The sequence below is a fragment of the Phalacrocorax carbo genome, chromosome 1, assembly GCF_963921805.1.
Source record: "Phalacrocorax carbo chromosome 1, bPhaCar2.1, whole genome shotgun sequence".
In the NCBI taxonomy this organism is placed as follows: Eukaryota; Metazoa; Chordata; class Aves; order Suliformes; family Phalacrocoracidae; genus Phalacrocorax; species Phalacrocorax carbo.
The window spans coordinates 816,714-834,295 of NC_087513.1; the positions used below are offsets into that span (position 1 = coordinate 816,714).

Genomic DNA, 17,582 nt, shown 5'->3' on the forward strand with positions numbered 1-17,582 from the left:
CCTGCGCTGCGCGGGTGGGCCGTACCGCGCCCGAGGGCAGGCCTCCGGGAGCGCTGGGTCTGCCGGGCGGCGTGGGGAGCGAGTGCGGGGGGCATCCGCCCAGCGCGGATCTGAGGTCGGGCAAGGCACGGGCAGAAGAGCTCACGCTTGCTCACGCAGATCCGCGTAGAACTTTAGTTCTGCGTGGGGGCCTGTAGGTTCGTCTTCCTTTAACTGTGGCACCTTCAGTATTACAGAGCGCCATGGTACCACCACTGGCCATGGTTGGGCTGCTTCTAGAGAGTCTACTGCTTTTGGAAGAAGGGGCAGGTAACAAAAGAAGAGTACAGAGGCCTTGCAGGGAGAAAATTAGGCAAGCAAAAGCCCAGCTAGAACTCAACCTGGCCACTGCTGTAAGGGAGAACAAAAAAATGTTTTTATAAATATATCAACAACAAAAGAGAATCTCCATCCTCTGTTGGATGCGGAGGGAAACACTGCAACTGACGATGAGGAGAAGGCTGAGGTATTAAATGCCTTCTTTGCCTCAGTCATTAATAGCCAGACCAGTTATCCCCAGGGTATTCACCCCCCTGAGCTGGAACAGGGATGGGGAGCAGAACAACTCCCCATAATCCAGGAGGAAGCAGTCTACGACCTGCTGCTCCACCTGGACACTCACAAGGGTCTGGGGCCAGATGGATCCACCCGAGAGCACTGAGGGAGCTGGCAGAGGCCGTTGCCAAGCCACTCTTCATCACTGACCAGCAGCCCTGGTTAGCAGGGGAGGTCCCAGATGACTGGAGGCTTGCCAATGTGCTGATCTACAAGAAGGGCTGGAAGGAGGATCCGGGGAACTACAGGCCTGTCAGCCTGACCTCGGTACTGGGGAGGGTCATGGAGCGGTTCGTCTTGAGTGAGCTGATCAAGCATATGCAGGACAGCCAGGGGATCGGGCCCAGCCAGCACGGCTTCATGAAAGGCAGGTCCTGCCTGACCAGCCTCATCTCTTTCTCTTGCCTGACCAGCCTGGTCTCTTTCTATGACAGGGTGACCCACCTGGTGGATGAGGGAAAGGCTGTGGATGTGTCTGCCTGGACTTTAGCAAAGCCTTTGACACCGTCTCCCACAGCATCCTCCTGGAGAAGCCAGAGGCTCATGGCTTGGACGGGTGGCCCCTTCGCTGGGTAAAACACTGGCTGCCCAAGCCCCGAGAGCTGTGGTGATCGGAGCTGAATCCAGTTGGCGGCTGGCCACGAGTGGGGTTCCCCAGTGTTGGGCTCAGTGTTGGGGCCAGTTCTGTTAAATATCTTTAATCAATGACCTGGACAAGGGGGTCGAGTGTGCCCTCGGTGAGTTTGCAGGTGACACCAAGCTGGGCGGGAGTGTCGATCTGCTGGAGGGTAGGAAGGCTCTGCAGAGGGACCTGGGCAGGCTGGATCCATGGGCCAAGCTCAGCTGGGTGAGGTTTAACAAGGCCCAGGGCCAGGTCCTGCCCTTGGGTCACACCAACCCCAGGCAATGCTGCAGGTTTGGGGAGGAGGGGCTGGAGAGGAGAGGGAGCTGGGGGGGGTTTAGCCTGGAGAAGAGGAGGCTGAGGGGAGCCCTTCTCGCTCTCTGCAGCTGCCTGAGAGGGGCTGGAGTGAGGGGGGGTCGGTCTCTGCTCCCAAGTCACCAGGGACAGGGCGAGAGGGAACGGCCTCAAGCTGCGTCAGGGGAGGTTTAGGTTGGGTGTGAGGGAAAATGTCTTCATTGAAGGAGTGGTCAGGCCCTGGCACAGGCTGCCCAGAGAGGTGGGGGAGTCACCGTCCCTGGGGGTACTTAAAAGACGTGTAGATGTGGTACTTCAGGGCATGGTTTAGGAGGCATGGTCGTGTTGGGTTGGGGGTTGGACTTGATGATCCTAGAGGTCTTTTCCAACCTTAATGATTCTATGATGCTGTGATTCTATGGAGGACACTTGTTCTAATCACCAGCCAACCTACGCCCGTTTCATGGAGGATGTGTGTCCTTTCTAGAGGATCTAGCTTGAGATGAGGCAATGGCTGTGGCGGTCAGACGTCTGCATGCCTGCTGCTTTACGAACATGTGGCTGCTTTATGTTGACTTCTGCAGGATAAATTGGCTGAGGAGCATTGAGTGCAATCAAACTGGGTGCACTGAGTTCAATCAAACCGGGCTGCAAGCAGCTCTGGGGCGTAGCTGGGGCACAGCCACATACCCCGGCGATGTGACCCAATCCACGGCGTCACCTGCTGCGGTTTGAAGTGACCCATGCTCTCAGCAGGTGCTATTTTTAAGAAGCTGACTTCTTATCCTGTGACTTGGGAAGAGTGCCAGAACAGCTTGGTGCTTGGAGCCCAGGTGGGTGCCAGGAGCCTCCTGCACCTCCCGCGGTGGGACCGAGGGCTCTGGTGGTCCTCGCCGAGCTCGTGTGCCGGGGGCAGGAGGTGGTGGAGCCATGCCTCGGCCTGAGTTTGTGTAATCCCGAGTGAAGAGGCTCAGGTATGTTCGTGTTTGTGTCGCGCCCTCGTTTCCCTGCGCCCATTTAGCAGCGGTGTAATTGCCTCTGGGATGGAAGACGGCATGAGCGGGGAGCGGAGCAGAGCCCGTGCCCGCCACTGGTGGTGTCGTCGATGTCCTCCTGGGGTTCCCTTCTGGAGGAGCAGTCCAGGGCTTACAGACTTCCATTTCTTAGGCCCCTGGATGAGCACACTTGACCCCCGACATCTGGCTTGTACATACCTGTCTCTGCAGGGAAGGTTTGACACTGTGGTTGTGGAGTGCATTGCTTTGCACTGAGATGCAACAGTGGGGGAGCGCTGGGTGGGACCAGCAGCAAACTCCTCGAGGGCAGCAGCTTTGTGTGCTTTGCTCTCGTCATTTCTGCAACGTCCGGGAAATGTTTGCAGAGCGGTGAGCTACAGGTTCATTGCAGAGCCCCGTGAGGAGAGGAACCCTCTTGTTGGGAGGGTGACGCTGTGTGCTTACCCTGACGGCTGCTGAGCCATACCTTCCTCCTGCACGCTGGCAGAGGAGCCGGGCAGGAGGCAGCCCGGTTTGAAAATGACCCCAGAAAGGAGAGGCCCTGGGACGCAGGTTTGCAGGGACAGACGTGGCAGAGTCAGGGAAGCAGCGGCACAAGTGCTTTTGCCTCCCCTCCTTCCCGCTGCCATCCCTGGGCCGCTGAAGAAAGCCGAGCTCTTGCGCTGCGGCTGATGCCCGGCTCTCCCAGCTGCGGCCGCACCGAGCTGCCCAAGGGAGGAGAGGAGGCTCTGTGCAGCAGAGAGTGTGTGTGCACGTGGAGTGAGGGTGGGCACGGAGGGCGGCGAACAGCTGGGAAACTTCACCGGGTTGAAACCAGCTTCGATTCACAAGGTTTTGGGCTGGAGCAGCGATTCCTGCAGCTTTGCGGCGTGTCAGCCCTTTCTGCCGGTCTGGCCCTGTTGCCACTTCATGCTCATCCTGGGTTTTGTTCAAGTCACCTTGTCTTCAGAGTTCATCGAGCCACGGCCCTAGAAGGAGCCGAGGTGTCCCGCTCTGGGGAGCTGCCTCATGGAGGGCCCAAAAGTTTTGGGAATTTTCCACAGCTCCTCAGCAGCCAAATGCAGATGCTGAGGAAATCAAGAAAAATCCCTTGAGACTTTGAAACTCAGGGGGAGTCCTGGGGCCGCTGGCTGGAATTACCCACTGGCCCTGGGAGGGTGTTTGGAAAGTCCCCAGAAACTGGTAAAACTGTGTTTGGAGCTGGCTGCAGCGGGGCATCGGTGCAACCTGGGCCGGTGTTTTCCAGCTGCCTGCCCCGCGGGAGGAGTGCCACCTCCCGGAGCAGACGCCCGTGCCTGGGGGCAGCCCTGCCCTGCCGGGAGCTTGCCCCAGGGACGCATCGCCTTTCTGTCCCAGACTTTGTGCCGTGCCTGCGTGCGGCCGCCCGGCACCTCGGTGGGCTGCAGGGGCTTGGCAGAGCCTGGCAAGCCTCGCAGGCTCGACGCAGGCTGCAGGTAGCCGCCTCGCATGGCGCAGCCTGGCTCCTCGCAGCCCCTGTGCCGGGGGCTCTCAGATGGGTGCAGGGTGGCAGAGGGTGCCCAGCTCAGGCTTCTCCAATGGCTCCTGCTGTCCCTGCGGAGAGGAGGGGAAGGCACCTGCCCAGTTTTCCCCCCGAGAGGGGATGGGAGGCTCTGGCCAGTTCTCCCCATCCTGGACCGTGGTGGCTGCGTGTGCTGCAGCACGTGCTGGGGAAGGCGGCACAGCCCTCTCCCTGCATACGCTGTAGGGGATGTGCTGCCACACCACCCTCTGTCCCCAGGAGCCGGTACCTGGTGGTGTTGGTACCTGGCGGTTTGCTTTCGCGTCGTCCAGCCCACCAGAGCTCCCAGCTCCCGCTGCCCGAGCGATGCCGGGGAGCGAGGGCAGCGGCACGGGCAGGTCGGGCCCTCTGACCGCCCCCCCGGCCCTCTCTTGCAGTTCTGCCAGCCCAGCGGCTGGCAGCTCTTCACGGAGAGGAACCCCCCCACCTTCTTCGTGGCTGTGCTGACGGACATCAACTCGGAGCGGCACTACTGCGCCTGCTTCACCTTCTGGGAGGCTGTCGAGAGCGCACAGGTACCGCGGGCTGCTGGGGTCCCGCCTGCGGAGGCGGCTTGGGGAGGGTGGGCGGCAGCACCGTCTGGGAAGCATCTGGCTGCCTTCGGCTTTGGCCAGTGGTTCCTGCTTTTCCCTTGTAGAGGAATCCAAGCCCTGGGGTCAGAGGTTTGGGAGAGGGAAGAGCATCCTTTTTCTAACCCTGGGACTTGGCTGATGTGTGTCTCCCTAGCCCCAGAGCCACCCCAGGAATGGTGAGGGGGAGGAGGAGGAAGAGGAGCCATCGTCTCCCGTTCAACCCGCGCAGCTCTTCGCTCCCAAAAGCTTGGTGCTGGTGTCGCGGCTGGACCATGCAGAGGTGTTCAGGGTAAGTCCGAAAGGCGCTGGGGCAGGGGTGCAGGGCCCCGGCTCGGGAGGGAGAGGAGAGCAATGTTAGCAAAGCCCTTCTGGCTCTGGCAGCAACCGGGAGCCGCGTAGTCACAGCCAGGAACAGGAGCTGCAGGAGCACCCTGGCGCAGCACCCCGGGGGAGAGCGGCCCGTCCCCAGCCCGCTCCTTGCATCCTGGTCCAGCTCCGCAAGCTGCGCGCTGAGCCTGAACGGCTGGCTGCAGGACAGAAGGCAAAGCCTCGGCCGCGCTGGGCAGCTGGTGGCCTTGACCCAGTTTTGTTAACAGAAAAACCGTGAAGAACAGCCTGTTCCTGTGGGACCATTTGTCTTTGCCACCTTTATTTTCTTTAAATGTGCTGCATTATGTGTTTGTGAAAGGTTTGGGAGGGCACAGGCTGCAAGCTGGCGTGCTTACAGCCTGCCTCCGTGTGTATTGTGTCCGCAGCTCCGTGGCTGGGGCGGGCGGGGTGTGGGCAGCCTCCTCCAGACCGAGCGGGTGGGCTGCCACGCGGCTCCTCTTGGCCCGAAGGAGGAATCCCCCAGGCATTTACGGTGGGCTCTCCGCTAGCTTGCCTGGGTGCTGGGCTTGCAGGAGGGCAGCGTTTTCCAACAGGCCGGGCTGTGTCCTTCCTTTTTCCCCTCCCACCGCAAGGATATCACTTCTGAGTTCTGCCCTGTTCTAGAACCTCGTGTTCCCAGCCCGCTCCGTGAATGGTAGCACGTGGTGTTCCCTCAGGGTGTTCAGTGCTCAAGGCATTAACAGCTGGTGGGGGGTGGGAAAATCACTCCATTCTCCAGCTTGCAGCTGCTTCAAACAGCAGAAACTCTGGGCTTTGCAGACTCACAGCCCCAAACCACAGAACAGAGGTTGGAGGCACCTCTGGAAGTCTCTGGTCCAACCCCTGCTCGAGCAGGGTCAGCTGGAGCAGGTTGTCCAGGATATCATCCAGTTGGGTTTTGAATTATCTCCAAGGACGGAGGCTGTACAACTTCCCTGGGAAGCCTGTGCCAGCGTTCACCCACTCTCGCAGTAAGAAAGTCTGTATTGGGTATTTTATTGGGAAAGTTGTCTGAGCCTAAGTCAGGCCTGGCTTGGCTGATAGGTGGTGGTAAAAGAGCAACTCCTTTCCAGCAAGGGAGCATGCGAGCAGAAGTGAGCCTGGACTGCCAGCCCTCTCCCCCCGTGGCAAGCAGTTGCCTTGTTGGTTGTCCTCACACCTGGGATGGGTTTTACCACACCTGGCCTTCTGTGGAGCTGGAATTCTCTAAAACGCAGGAGCTGTTCATTTTTTCAAGCCTGGGAGAGCAGAGCGAGGTCAGCCGGGCTGCAGCATCTGCCGCTCTCCTGCTGAGCAAAAGGTGGTCGTGCTTGGGGATGACTCTGGAGGAAAGCGGGTCAGCAAACTGGTTCCAAAAGACAGACGTTTCTTGCCAGAGCTGCTCTGATTCAAAGACTGATTGTTTCAGTCTTTGCATACCTGGCCTCTCATCTTCCCTGGCTGGTTTTGTTAGGAGGCCCAGTAACGCTTGCATTGCATGTTTGGCTGCCCGATTTCATTGCTCAGTTGCTTGAATTCTCCACCTTAGTGATTTCTGAGGAACAGATGAGTGACAAGAGCACTACAGTCCTGTTGTTCAGGGCCTCGGGTCATTTCCCCCTGAGCTGTGACACGAACCCAGGAAGGTCCCTGGGTGTCCCCAGCAGGTCTCTGAGCGTGGTGACTGCGGGAGCGGGATCTCTGCTCCGCAGCAGCAAGTGCCACCCACCTCTGACTGCCTTTGCCCTTTGGCTGAACGGATGGATTTCTCTGGCTAAATAGGAAGCCCAGCCTCTTACTTCCCCAGCACAAGACTCGGGTTGTTGCGGCTCCTTCTCTTCTCTGATTAGGTCTCTGTGTAGCCCAGGACCTCGACCTGTTGGTCCTCTTGGTCAGCATGATGCTGGACTGAGGATCTGCCTCTTGCTCAGGGAGAGGCCAAGCCGTACACGTTACGCCAGGAGCCTGCACCGCCGGCCAGCAGCCGTGGGGCCGTAGCTGCCGTGCCCCCTGGAGCTGGGCCGGTCTCCAGCCCTTGGGAAGAGGGCAGGGTACCCCAGATCTCCCTTCTGGCACCTCGTGAGACTGTGCCTTCTCTCAGATCTCCTCCTGCTTCCTCCGTGGAGCGTCCGGCACAGCAGCGGGTGCTCAGGGACGTGCAGGAGCGTGAGCTTGCTCTTCACTCAGCTATTCCAGCGTGCAGTAGCCTGCCTGGCGCCTTCCCTCCAAAGCCCTAGTATTTGTGTTTTCTCTTTTCCTCACTGACATGGGGAGATGGTTTGAGTTAAAAAAAAAACCCACCCAGAGGGTGCCTTGAAGACAAATTCCTCAAATTCCTTATCTGTCTGTGTATTATAGCTTGTGTTGAACGCTGCCCTGTGCTTGTGCCCCCCAGCTCCCTCTGTGCTGGAGCTGGTGTTGCTTCCTGAGTAGAATAGAATAGAATATTTCAGTTAGAAGGGACCTGCAACGATCAACTGGTCCAACTGCCCGACCGCTTCAGGGCTGACCAAGAGTTAAAGCCTGTTGTTAAGGGTGTTGTCCCAACACCGGGCAGGCAGTGAGCGGAGCGGGGCCCGGCCAGGCGTCTTGGCCAGCCCTTGGTGGAGAAGTGGGTCTCCTTCCCATCCCTTACTTGGGGTTTTTGTGAGATTTGATATAAATTTGCAGGGACTGGGAGTGCTTGGGGGTGCTGGAGAAGTCCAGCTGTTTCCACTCGCCTCTGGCCGTGGAACTTTTGTGCCCCCTTCGCGCGGCTCCTGCTGAGCTCTGGCCCAGGGGGCATGTCTGGGGACGGCTCTGGCGGGGTCGGTGCTGGGGTGGGGAGGTTGGATGGCTGGAAGCAAACCGAGCACTTGCTAGATTTCCTGTCCTGCTGATGAGGACTCGCTGTGAGAGGGCTGAGGGGGAAGAGCTGGAGCACTGCAGCCAGGAGTTGACTGTCACAAGGTGTGTCTGTCTGGTGGCAAGCACTGGGGATCCCCGCCATGCAATGGTGCTCCAAACTGGAGCCTCCCCAACAACACCTGTAAGTGTCTGCTTCCCGCCCTGATGCTCAGCTGTGCTGTCCTTTCCTCTCCAGAACAGCCTGGGTTTGATCTATACTATCTACGTGGATGGACTGAGTGTGTCCCTGGAGAACGTCATTGGGAACCTCCTGACGTGTACCATCCCCATCACCGGGGGAGCTCAGGTGGGTAATCTGCCCCTTCCCTCTCTCCTCCCTGTGCTTCTGCCTCCTAAGCAGCTCTGATAGAAGCAGGGATGTTTTGCTCAGCTGAATTCCGGTTTTGCTGTGCTGGGGTGAGCTGAGCAAGGCTGATTTGACTCATGGGCAGTCTGGCTCAGTGTACTGGCTATCGAGGAGCTGCCGCAGTGCACTGCTACTGGCAAGTGCTCAGCTAGTGCCAGCAGTGCCTTCCCAAGTGCTTAAGAGTAGAAACAGCAAACCTCTGTGATTTGGAGCCGCTCAGCGCGTAGATCAGCTGAGGAGATCTTGCTGCTTCACTTAGCTACGGCTTGCCATGACTAGGCAGCTTGGTCTTGGCTCCTTGCTCCCTCCGGGAGGGAGTACTGAGTCACTTGACCACCAGCTGGCTTACGCAGTCACCGATCGATCTGTGCAAACAATTGCCATGGTCTCTGGTTGCTCCTGCATCAGGGAGGTCTTGCTCTTCCACTCAGGCCTGTCTGACTGCCTGGAGAGCTGCTCCAGAGCCAAGTGGTCACGGGCCATCTGTGAGAATGGGGACGAGTCAGCTCTGGGGCGATGGGCCAAGCAAGGCTGACGTTCGCCAGACGAGCAGCTTGGAGCTGTCTCCTCACAGCGCTGGCTTGTGCCTGTATATGGCCAGCATTTCTGACGGACAGGGCTCGAGGAGCAACAGCCTCGCTTGTGCCCAGAACTGAGGCCATCAGAGATAAGCCTCCCGTTTTCCCCTCTGAGCCATGTGTTCCTCTAGCGCTCCTCCTCCTGCTCTAGGAAGGCCAGCTGGGCTCAGGCTCGCTCACGTGAGCAGCAGATGGGTACTGAAGGGCTAATTGAAGCTGACTTGGAGATGACAGAAGTGGAGAAAGCCCAGCCGACCCCCTGGCAGGAGGTCTTTGGAGACAGCAGCATAACCCCTTGGAGCTCTTCTGCCATGCTAACACCTGGAACGTAACTGTGGATGTGCACGTGTCTCCTGCGGCGGCTTCACTCTGAGCTGAGCTCTGCTTCCCCCAGCAACAAATACATTTAATTCTCTCGCACCCAGACTGCACCCAAGTGGAGGAGCCTTTGCAAGGCTGGGGCAGCACCACAGGTCCCTGGTGCCTGGAGACAGAGGTTTCTTCCACCACTGCGGCCCGTGACCTCGAGGGGAGGCTGCTGTCTTGAACCTGTGTATCTGTGCAGGCTTTTTCAGGGGTTTGGTGCTTTCTCTGGTAATGCAGAGCGATGCAGGTCCTGCGAGGGCCCAGCTGTGGTGTCTGCAGGAGAGGGCTGTATGTCACTCGTACCCGAGTCCTCCGGAGAAGCAAGCAGGGTGCTGCCCACACCCAGGGAGCTGTGACTGTGCCAAGCACCCTGGGTTCGCTCTGGCTGAGGGTGAGAGCCAGAGCACTCCTGCAGGGTCTGCCCAGATCTGTCCGACTCCATCTGGTTCCTCCCCGGTGGGATCTGTAAGCGGCAGTATGGGAGCGGAGAGGCTGCTCGGACCAGGGCGGCTCCTCAAGCCGCTGTGGCTCATTGAACAGTGCTTTTTGGCATGATTATACGTCACCTCCCAGTTCTTGCAGGATTGATCCGTGCTGTGGGAACAAGTAGTGTGCTACAGGGAGGGCAGTTTGTTGGTGGCACTTCCCCTCCTGTGCTTCACCTGTTCTCCTGCTGTGTCCAAACGCTCTTTTCCAGTGCAGTGGCCATTGCTTTTGCTTTGTGTGTGTGTGCATCACTCCTCTCCAAGACTGTTGGTCCCTGCTTGTTGTTGGCCTCTGCCTGTGTTCGTCTGCCCTGTTGTCTCGCTGTCTTTATGTGTTTCTAACTGACTGTGCTATCTCTGTCTGTCTCTATCTCAGCCTGACGCGGACGACGAAGCAGCGGTACGCACGCCTTTTCTTTCATTGGGTCTGACTCCTCGATAGCAACCTCTCTTGTGTTTGAGGGTGGCACACGCTGCAGCTGGTGCAGCAGTGGAGGCCCAGGCACTGTTCGTCTCGGTCAGAGCACCCTCGGGTGTGCGTGCGTCTGCGTGTGCTGCACTGACGGGCAGCCGGGAACGCGTGCCTGGGCTCTGGGGAGGGGGTTGCGCTCCTGCACCGCAGCAGACTGGCTGCGCGCTGTTTGCCTCTCCGTGAGTGCGCTCTCCTGGGGGTTGTGAAAACACGGTGGCCTGCTGTGGATGACCAGGTCAGGGGTGCTTGTGCTGCTCTGCCAGCACGGCGGCGTTCGGAAGCAGACTTCTGGGCTGTTGTGGTGGCGTGAGCTCTTGTGGCTGCAGGGGGCTGAGCGAGGAGGTGGGTTGCATGGTGAAACCTGCTATTGCAGAGGAGTGTTTTCCCTAGAGAGGTGTAGAAAGAGGAGAAGAGGGCCAGTGATCTGGTCCTGCCCCAGTCCCTGCAGCCTGGAGAGAGGGTGGAGACATGTAGGCTTCCCCGTGCTGCTGGGAATGAGCTTAGGTCTGGGAAAAAAATTGTACTGGAGAAGAAGCAATGAGACTGTGCAGTCTGTCTGTCCCCAGCCCTTCTACCAGGAGCCATCAGGGCCTGCTCATGCCGCCTGGGAGAGGCACGCTGTCCAGCGGGAGAGGCTGCAGAGCTGGTGCTGCTCCCTTGCCTGGCAGTGCTGGCTGGGCACGGCACAGGCGAACTGTTCCCCTCCGGCTGGGAGGTCCTGGAGAGCCCCATGTACTGCATCACAGTGCGGGTCTTGGGGCTGGCTGCTGCCTTCTGCCAGCCATCAAGGAGTTGCTCATGCTGGCCGGGACTGCCTGCTCTTTCAGCAGGTCTCATTCGTCCCCTTAGCCCGTGGCCCCAGCCAAGCACGCGACGTGTGTTGTTGCAGGGTGCTCTTCCCTCTTCCTGCAGCGGCTGTGCTCCAGCCGTGCTGCTGCGAGGTGGTGTGCCGCAGTAGGACACGCTGCCCCGTTGGGGACGAGGCTTGTGCCGAGGGCACAGTCACCCTGGCCCTGTGTGCTGGGGGGATTCGGGCTGCTTCTGGCTTGGAGAGGCAGCTGGCTTGCCCTCGATCCTTGTGCTCGCCCCTTGCTTGGATGGATGCCCAGTGACCGGGTCTGTTTTCTCTTGCAGAGGACGATCTCTCTGGGAGCAGGGGACAGGCAGGTGATCCAGACACCCATCAATGACTCGCTTCCCGTCAGCAGCTGCAGCGTGGCCCTGCTCTTCCGCCAGCTCGGTGAGACTTCTCCCCACACCTCCTTCTCATCGGGTCCGGTGCCAAAGCCAGCTGGCTGAGTCCTGGGCTGGAGTTCCCTGCACGTTGCTTCCCACCGCACTCCTGAGCCTGGCTTGTTGGCTCAGGGCTCTCTTCCAGCTGCAGCCACCCCAGACTGAGCCCTTCTCGGCCCCGCTCTGCCTTCCTGTTCCCAGGAGGGCAGGAGACTGGCAGCTCTCCCCGGCTGGGGTGCAGATGTGTGGCCAGATCTCGTGAGAAACGGCCTGGGTGGCAGGAACGGGTGCCCGGAGGGGTGCTGCCGTTAGCCTTGTGCCTCCGATTAAAGGACACTGGCAGCTCGGCAGAGCTGCTGAGCATCTCTCGGAAGAGGGGCTTCCCCTGGGGGAGCACATACCCGGGTGACCCAGAGTGGCTTTTTGGGAGTATGTTGAACTCATCTGTTGTGCAGATCGTGGAGGTGGGGTCCAGCTCAGGTGGGGTTTAGTGGTCTCTGGTGGGGTGTGAGAGGGGAACCCTCATTTCTGAGCGCTCTTCTCCTTCTCTCCCCAGGTATCACCAACGTGCTGTACCTCTTCTGTGCAGCCCTTACTGAGCACAAGATCCTGTTTCTCTCCAGCAGTTACCAGAGGCTGACCGACGCCTGCCGGGCTCTTCTCGCACTTATGTTCCCCCTCAAGTACAGGTGAGGGAACCCCACCGCTCCTCGAGCCCCTCAGTGCTCCGACAGCAGCCTAGGGCCAGCGAGGGTGCAGCCGCCTGCCGAGCCCATGCTGCTGTCCGGCCTCCCCGTGCCTCATGCCCTCGCTTCCTCCTGGTTCCTTAGCTACTGTTAATGGTAACTAGCTGTGTTTTGGGCTGGCAAAGGGGCGGGTGAATGCCCACGGGTCTCGGATGTGCTGAAAGCCCCCTTCCTGAAGCCTTTGTACAGCAACGTAATTCCAGAGTGAGCGCACAGCAGTGAAGGGGTGTGGACCTTCCACCCCTGCCTTCCTCCTCTGTAGGGCAAGACTGGGGCTCTCACACTGGAAGCAGGGAACGAGGCATTACCAGCAGTGTCTGTAGCTCCGGGAGCTGCTGGCATGCACTATTCCTAGCCGTGGCAACCCTTGACAGAGGGAAGCAAGCCCCTCAGGCTGGGGGATGTGGCCCGGCGGTGCGTGAGCACCCCGTGGTGCACATAGGAGAGGCCAGCAGTGCTTATCTCTCCAGAAGCCGACCCCTTTCCCTTCTCTCAGCTGCTTTGCAGCCCACGCAGAGGACAGAGTGCCAGTGCACCATTTCTGCTGGCAGTCCCAGCCCTGGGCACAAGGTCTTGCTGAATGGGGTGGGGGCAGGGCTGGACACTGAGAAGCTTCCAGAAAGCAGAGGTGCAAATTCTGCCCTCCCTCGAAAGGGGCATGCGCACATAGGGCTTTTGTTAAGGTGCCGGTGGTGGTGGCCAGGCCGCCGCGGTGACTCCTGCGGGATGGCTGGCACCCCGCTCGCCCCAGCCCCGGGGAGCCGGTGGTGCTGTTGACCCGCGGGGCCCGGCCAGGGAAGGGGATGCTGGCTCGCAGACTGGCCGCCACTGGGGCTGTTTGCACATCTCCCAAGCAGGACAGTTGAGATAGACAGGCCATTGTTGCTGCCAGCTCCTGTCGCACTGTTTCCACGCTGGCCTGCCATACCCCCAGGCTGCAGAAAGGCTATTTGTATTCTAAAGAAAGCTTTCTTTGGGAGTTAAATTGCTCTGCTGGAAACCTTTCCCTTGGTCAGACTTAGATCATAACTCCAGGGCCAGAGAGTGATCATGGTCAGTGTCCACGAGCCTTCAGAAAGCTTGCGCAGCTGTAGGCTGCACGTACGTAGTACATAGGGCACGTACTGTCTGAAGGGCTGGGGGTGCCGGGGGGAAGCCTGCCTTCCGGGGGACGTAGTCGCCCCACAACCTCCAGAGGTGGGGCTGGTCAGCTGGTGTCGAGGACGGTGCTTGCGCAGAGAGCAGGGCTCGACTGGCTGCAGTGATGCTCTTTTTTTGGTTGCAGTTTCACGTATGTGCCCATCTTGCCTGCACAGCTCCTTGAGGTACTGAGCACGCCAACACCCTTCATTATCGGAGTCCACTCCATCTTCCAGTCGGAGACGCAGGAGCTGGTGAGATGCCGTGTACCCCGTCCCTTGTGCCGGGAGCAGAAGCGGTCCAAGGAAGAAGCAGGGGTCGTGTGCCAGCAGTCTCAGATAGCAGCAAACGTTGTCCTGAGGGTGCTCAGGGCAGCAGGCTGACCACGCCGGCTCGCACAGGCTCTGCTTGTTCAGGCTGGCCAGCCCGGGCTGCGATCCAGCCGTGCCGCACAAGCCAAGCGGGGCTGGCTGGGCCACGCGACATCGGGGCTGTGGGCTGCAGAGCCTGCACACCGACGGCTGGGGTTAGCCGAGGATTTGATCTTGAAACTCAGCTGGCACTGCTGGGCAGAGAGGCTGTGTTGGCACTTCAGGCTTCAGTTCAGAAACTGAATTAAATCAAAGCATAATGAGTCTGATCTAAACTGAAACAAGCTTTCGTGCAGCCTTCTGAGCAAACTGCAGCGTGCCGCTCTGGTTAAGCAGGATGGCCTCAATGCTGGGCCGGGGCCAGCGTGTGACGCCTCAGCCAGGCTGACAGGGTGTCGAGGAGTCTGATGCCACAGTCACAGCAGGTGCCTGCTGAGCAAAGCTGCGTCCCTCTCCTGCCAGGCTGTCCTCGCCCTGCCACCTTTGTTGCAGGGAGTGATGATACACAAGCTTTGTAGCTTGCATATTGGCAAATGCTTGGGTTTGGTGACAATGGATAAGAGGAAATAGCTGCTGAGGGCTAGAGTGCTCGCAGAAGATGGAGAGGAGACAGACACTGTTCCCAAGCCCCCCTCCTGGGCTGGGCTTACCCCCTTGCTAGCTCTCCGTCACCCAGAGGGAGGTGGTGGGGAGGGTCTTGGAAAGCCTGGCCTTGTCTCATGCCTGCCCTTCCACTTCCAGCTGGATGTCGTTATCGCAGACCTGGACGGAGGGACAGTGAATGTCCCCGAGTGTGTACATATCTCCCTGCTCCCTGAACCTCTGCTCCAGCAGACCCAGGAAGCCCTCTCCATGGTGAGTGCTGCAGCCTTTCCCCCGTCCGCAGGGTGCGAGCGCCTCGGGAGTGGTGCACATTTCCAAGGGGAGCTGGGGATGGAGCAGCAGGGACTCCTCTGAGAGCAGAGGTCCATATCTCGGGGTCCTGCTGACCGTGTCACAGGAGACCTTTCCTGATCCTGATGGCCTCTGGTGCGTGGCAGTGCCGGAGGGGGGTTCTCCTGCCAAAGGTTTCTGGGAATCAGGCGCTGGCTCCCAGCCTGTGGGCAGGAAGCAGCTGCAGCCCTGAAGCTCTTCTGGCCGCTTGCGTGTTCCCGGAGACCGCCGGCCATGCGAGAGTGTGCCCAGGACGGCCGCGCCAGGCAAATACTGCACGCCTCAGCTTCTGCTCCTCGACCGTGGCTGGAGAGGCTCCCCCTTCCCCACTGCCCTCCGAGCCATCCCCGGGGTCTGCACAGGGGTTCACGAGGAAGGGTCAGGCCTTGAGGCTTCTCTTGCACAACACAGTATTTTCTGACACCTGGTGGTTCAAGCCCTGTAGGTTTGTTTCCAAGCCCCTCAGACCTTTTCTGTGGGTGCTGTTGGGTCTCTGGGGAATGATGCTTCGCTTTTTCCGGCTGTGAAGGTAGAGATCCCCCTGGGCCAGTGCTGAGCATGCTTTGTGCCTTGACTTGTCAATACTTAGAAATATCTGAAGGGCGGGTGTCAGGGGGATGGGGCTGGGCTCTTTCCAGCGGTGCCCAACGCCAGGCCAAGAGGCCACGGGCACAAGCTGGAACACGGGAAGTTCCCCCTGAACATGAGGACAAACCCCTTCCCTGTGCGGGTGCCAGAGCAGGGGCACAGGCTGCCCAGAGAGGCCGTGGGGTCCCTTCCCTGGAGACATTCACCCCCCGCCTGGACGTGGCCCTGTGCCCCTGCTCTGGGGGTGCCTGCTCCAGCAGGGGTGGGACGGGATGAGCTCCAGAGGTCCCTCCGAGCCCCTGCCATTCTGTCATTCTGTGATTCTGTCTGTGCAGGTCTTGGACCCAGAGCTGGAGGTGGCAGATCTTGCATTCCCCCCTTCAACAATTTCTGCCTCTTCTCTCAAAATGCAGGTGAGTGGAGCGGGGAGGAAGGGGGACCCCTCCTGTGAGACTGCTATCCCTGCTGGGCACCCCATTTCTTGGGCATGGAGTGGACAGGCACGATTTCAGGCCTGTCTCCATCTTGGTGTTGCTGAGGTTAAGAGGCAAAGCACAAAACTGCCAGGACACTGAGGCCACAGCTCCAAGCCATGGCCTGGAAGCCAGCGGTGCTGTTTCAGTAGCTGGCCCATGGACGGGGGCTGCCAGGCTTGCTGCCGTGCTGGAGCAGGGGCTGGAGCCAGATGCCAAACGTTTGGGCACTTCAGCAAACCCTGGGGCTGAGGGAGCTCCCTTTCCTCTGTGTGCAGCGTCGGGGATGCTGTGAAGTGAGGTGGGGGCAGAACAGTGAATCCAGTCTGCCGTGTCCCTTTTACCCTGGAATCCGTGCTGAGTTTCCTGCCCTGCTCAGCAGACGCTGACCCTGACACGTGGTTTGAACCCCTCGCCTCTGTGCTGGGTGTAAACTCCTGTCCCTGCGTGCTGGCTCGCCTGCACCCTCTGCCTGACCACGCTGTGACCACGCTGTCCTTCCCTCTTCGCAGGATAAGGAGATCCGTGCCGTCTTCCTCCGCTTGTTTGCACAGCTGCTTCAGGGCTATCGCTGGTGTCTGCACATCATCCGCATCCATCCCGAGCCGGTCATCCGATTCCACAAGGTGAGGGCACACGCGTGCAGGGGCTGGCAGGCACCGCTGGCCGCCGGGTCCGCCAGCCTGGCTCTGGGCTCAGCAGGGGAGGCAGCGCCCGGAGAGGGAAGGAGCTGCTGCTGGGAGCGGGGTGATGGGGAAGGGAGGAAGCCTCTGGGGCCTGGCCAGCGAGGGAGGGCAGGGAGCGTGTTTCTGCAGTGGCTCGGCTCCCTCTGCTCTACGGCCTCCTCTCCACGCGGCAGAATTATTTTCTTCAAACTCTTTTCCAGGTGGGTTGGGCAGAGGCTGGGATGAGTTGTTCTTTGAAGAGGTTTGCACAAGTACAGCTGCATCTAGAAGACAGTTCTGTGTCTCCATAAGTGACCTCTCCTACATCATTCCTGGGTCCACCTGCATCCCTTGTTTGTCCTTGACTATCCCAAGGTCCTGGGGGTCAGATAGCGCTTCCCTGTTTATGCCAGTGTGGGCAGATGTGCTGCAGCTGGCGTCCCGTGTGCCTGGTGCCAAGCAGCCTTTGGGGCTCACAGAAGGTGTCCCTCACGTCCTGGCTTGGAGCTGGGGATTTTCTTAAGATCTGGGGAGAGGAAGGAGGCAGGGCCTGCCTTCCCCAGCGCTTCTGGAGTGTTAGCTGTACCAGGAAGGCTGGCAGGGCAGGGAGAGCAGGGAAAAGCTTGAAGGGTTTGGTCATCCATGACGGAGACCTAATGCAGGAGAAGGCAATGGATGGTGACCGAGAGCAGAGGGACTCGAGCGTTGCAGCTCGGCGCAGCCATGTCATGCATCCTGCAGCCCCGCTGCAGCTGTGCCCTCCCTGCTGCATGCTCGAGGTCGCTGCGGACAGGCAGGCAGGAGCCCTGCTGCTGCCTGCACCTTCCCGCTCTGCCCAGGCCGCCCCGAGGTCCAGGGGGCCACACCTCGTACCCGCAAAAGCGTGCCAGGAGAGCGCACGTGAGCAAGCATGTGCCGTGCGTGCCCTGGGCTCGTGCATCGCCAGTGCTGCTCTGCGCTGTAAAATGTGCTCTGGTCTCTGACATTCGGAGTCAGCAGCGTGTTCATAAGGGTTTTGAGCTATATTTTTATGCTCAGTAGAGATCCCCGTCCATATTCAGTAGTTCTATAAAATCATAAATGTGCAGTAAACATGAGAAAACGCCCTTTCATACAACTGCTATAAAATGAATAAAGTGTAATGAACTTCCATTTCATAAAATCATTCTGCACAGCGACAGTATGAAGTAGCCTGAGTTTCACTTATTTAGCTGCTTTGGTCACAGCAACATCTGTGCCTCTCTCGCAGCGGGTTTAGGGCCACGGGGCTCAGCAGCCTGCGTTCAGGTGCAG

The 17,582-nt window shown here is 59.4% G+C and overlaps 1 protein-coding gene across 7 annotated transcripts in view; it reads left to right on the forward strand.

Annotated features, from left to right (window-relative positions):
• The window catches only part of SBF1 (SET binding factor 1), a 92,206-nt gene that overhangs the window by 54,062 nt on the left and 20,562 nt on the right, over nt 1-17,582 (forward strand). For all 7 annotated transcript variants that reach the window (XM_064441363.1, XM_064441381.1, XM_064441389.1 and 4 more), the window contains exons 3-11: nt 4,444-4,581; nt 4,793-4,927; nt 8,069-8,179; nt 11,275-11,380; nt 11,930-12,062; nt 13,405-13,513; nt 14,372-14,485; nt 15,487-15,564; nt 16,137-16,250. In XM_064441363.1, the coding sequence (XP_064297433.1) occupies nt 4,444-4,581; nt 4,793-4,927; nt 8,069-8,179; nt 11,275-11,380; nt 11,930-12,062; nt 13,405-13,513; nt 14,372-14,485; nt 15,487-15,564; nt 16,137-16,250 (1,038 nt within the window). The remainder of the gene's footprint in view (nt 1-4,443; nt 4,582-4,792; nt 4,928-8,068; nt 8,180-11,274; nt 11,381-11,929; nt 12,063-13,404; nt 13,514-14,371; nt 14,486-15,486; nt 15,565-16,136; nt 16,251-17,582) is intronic.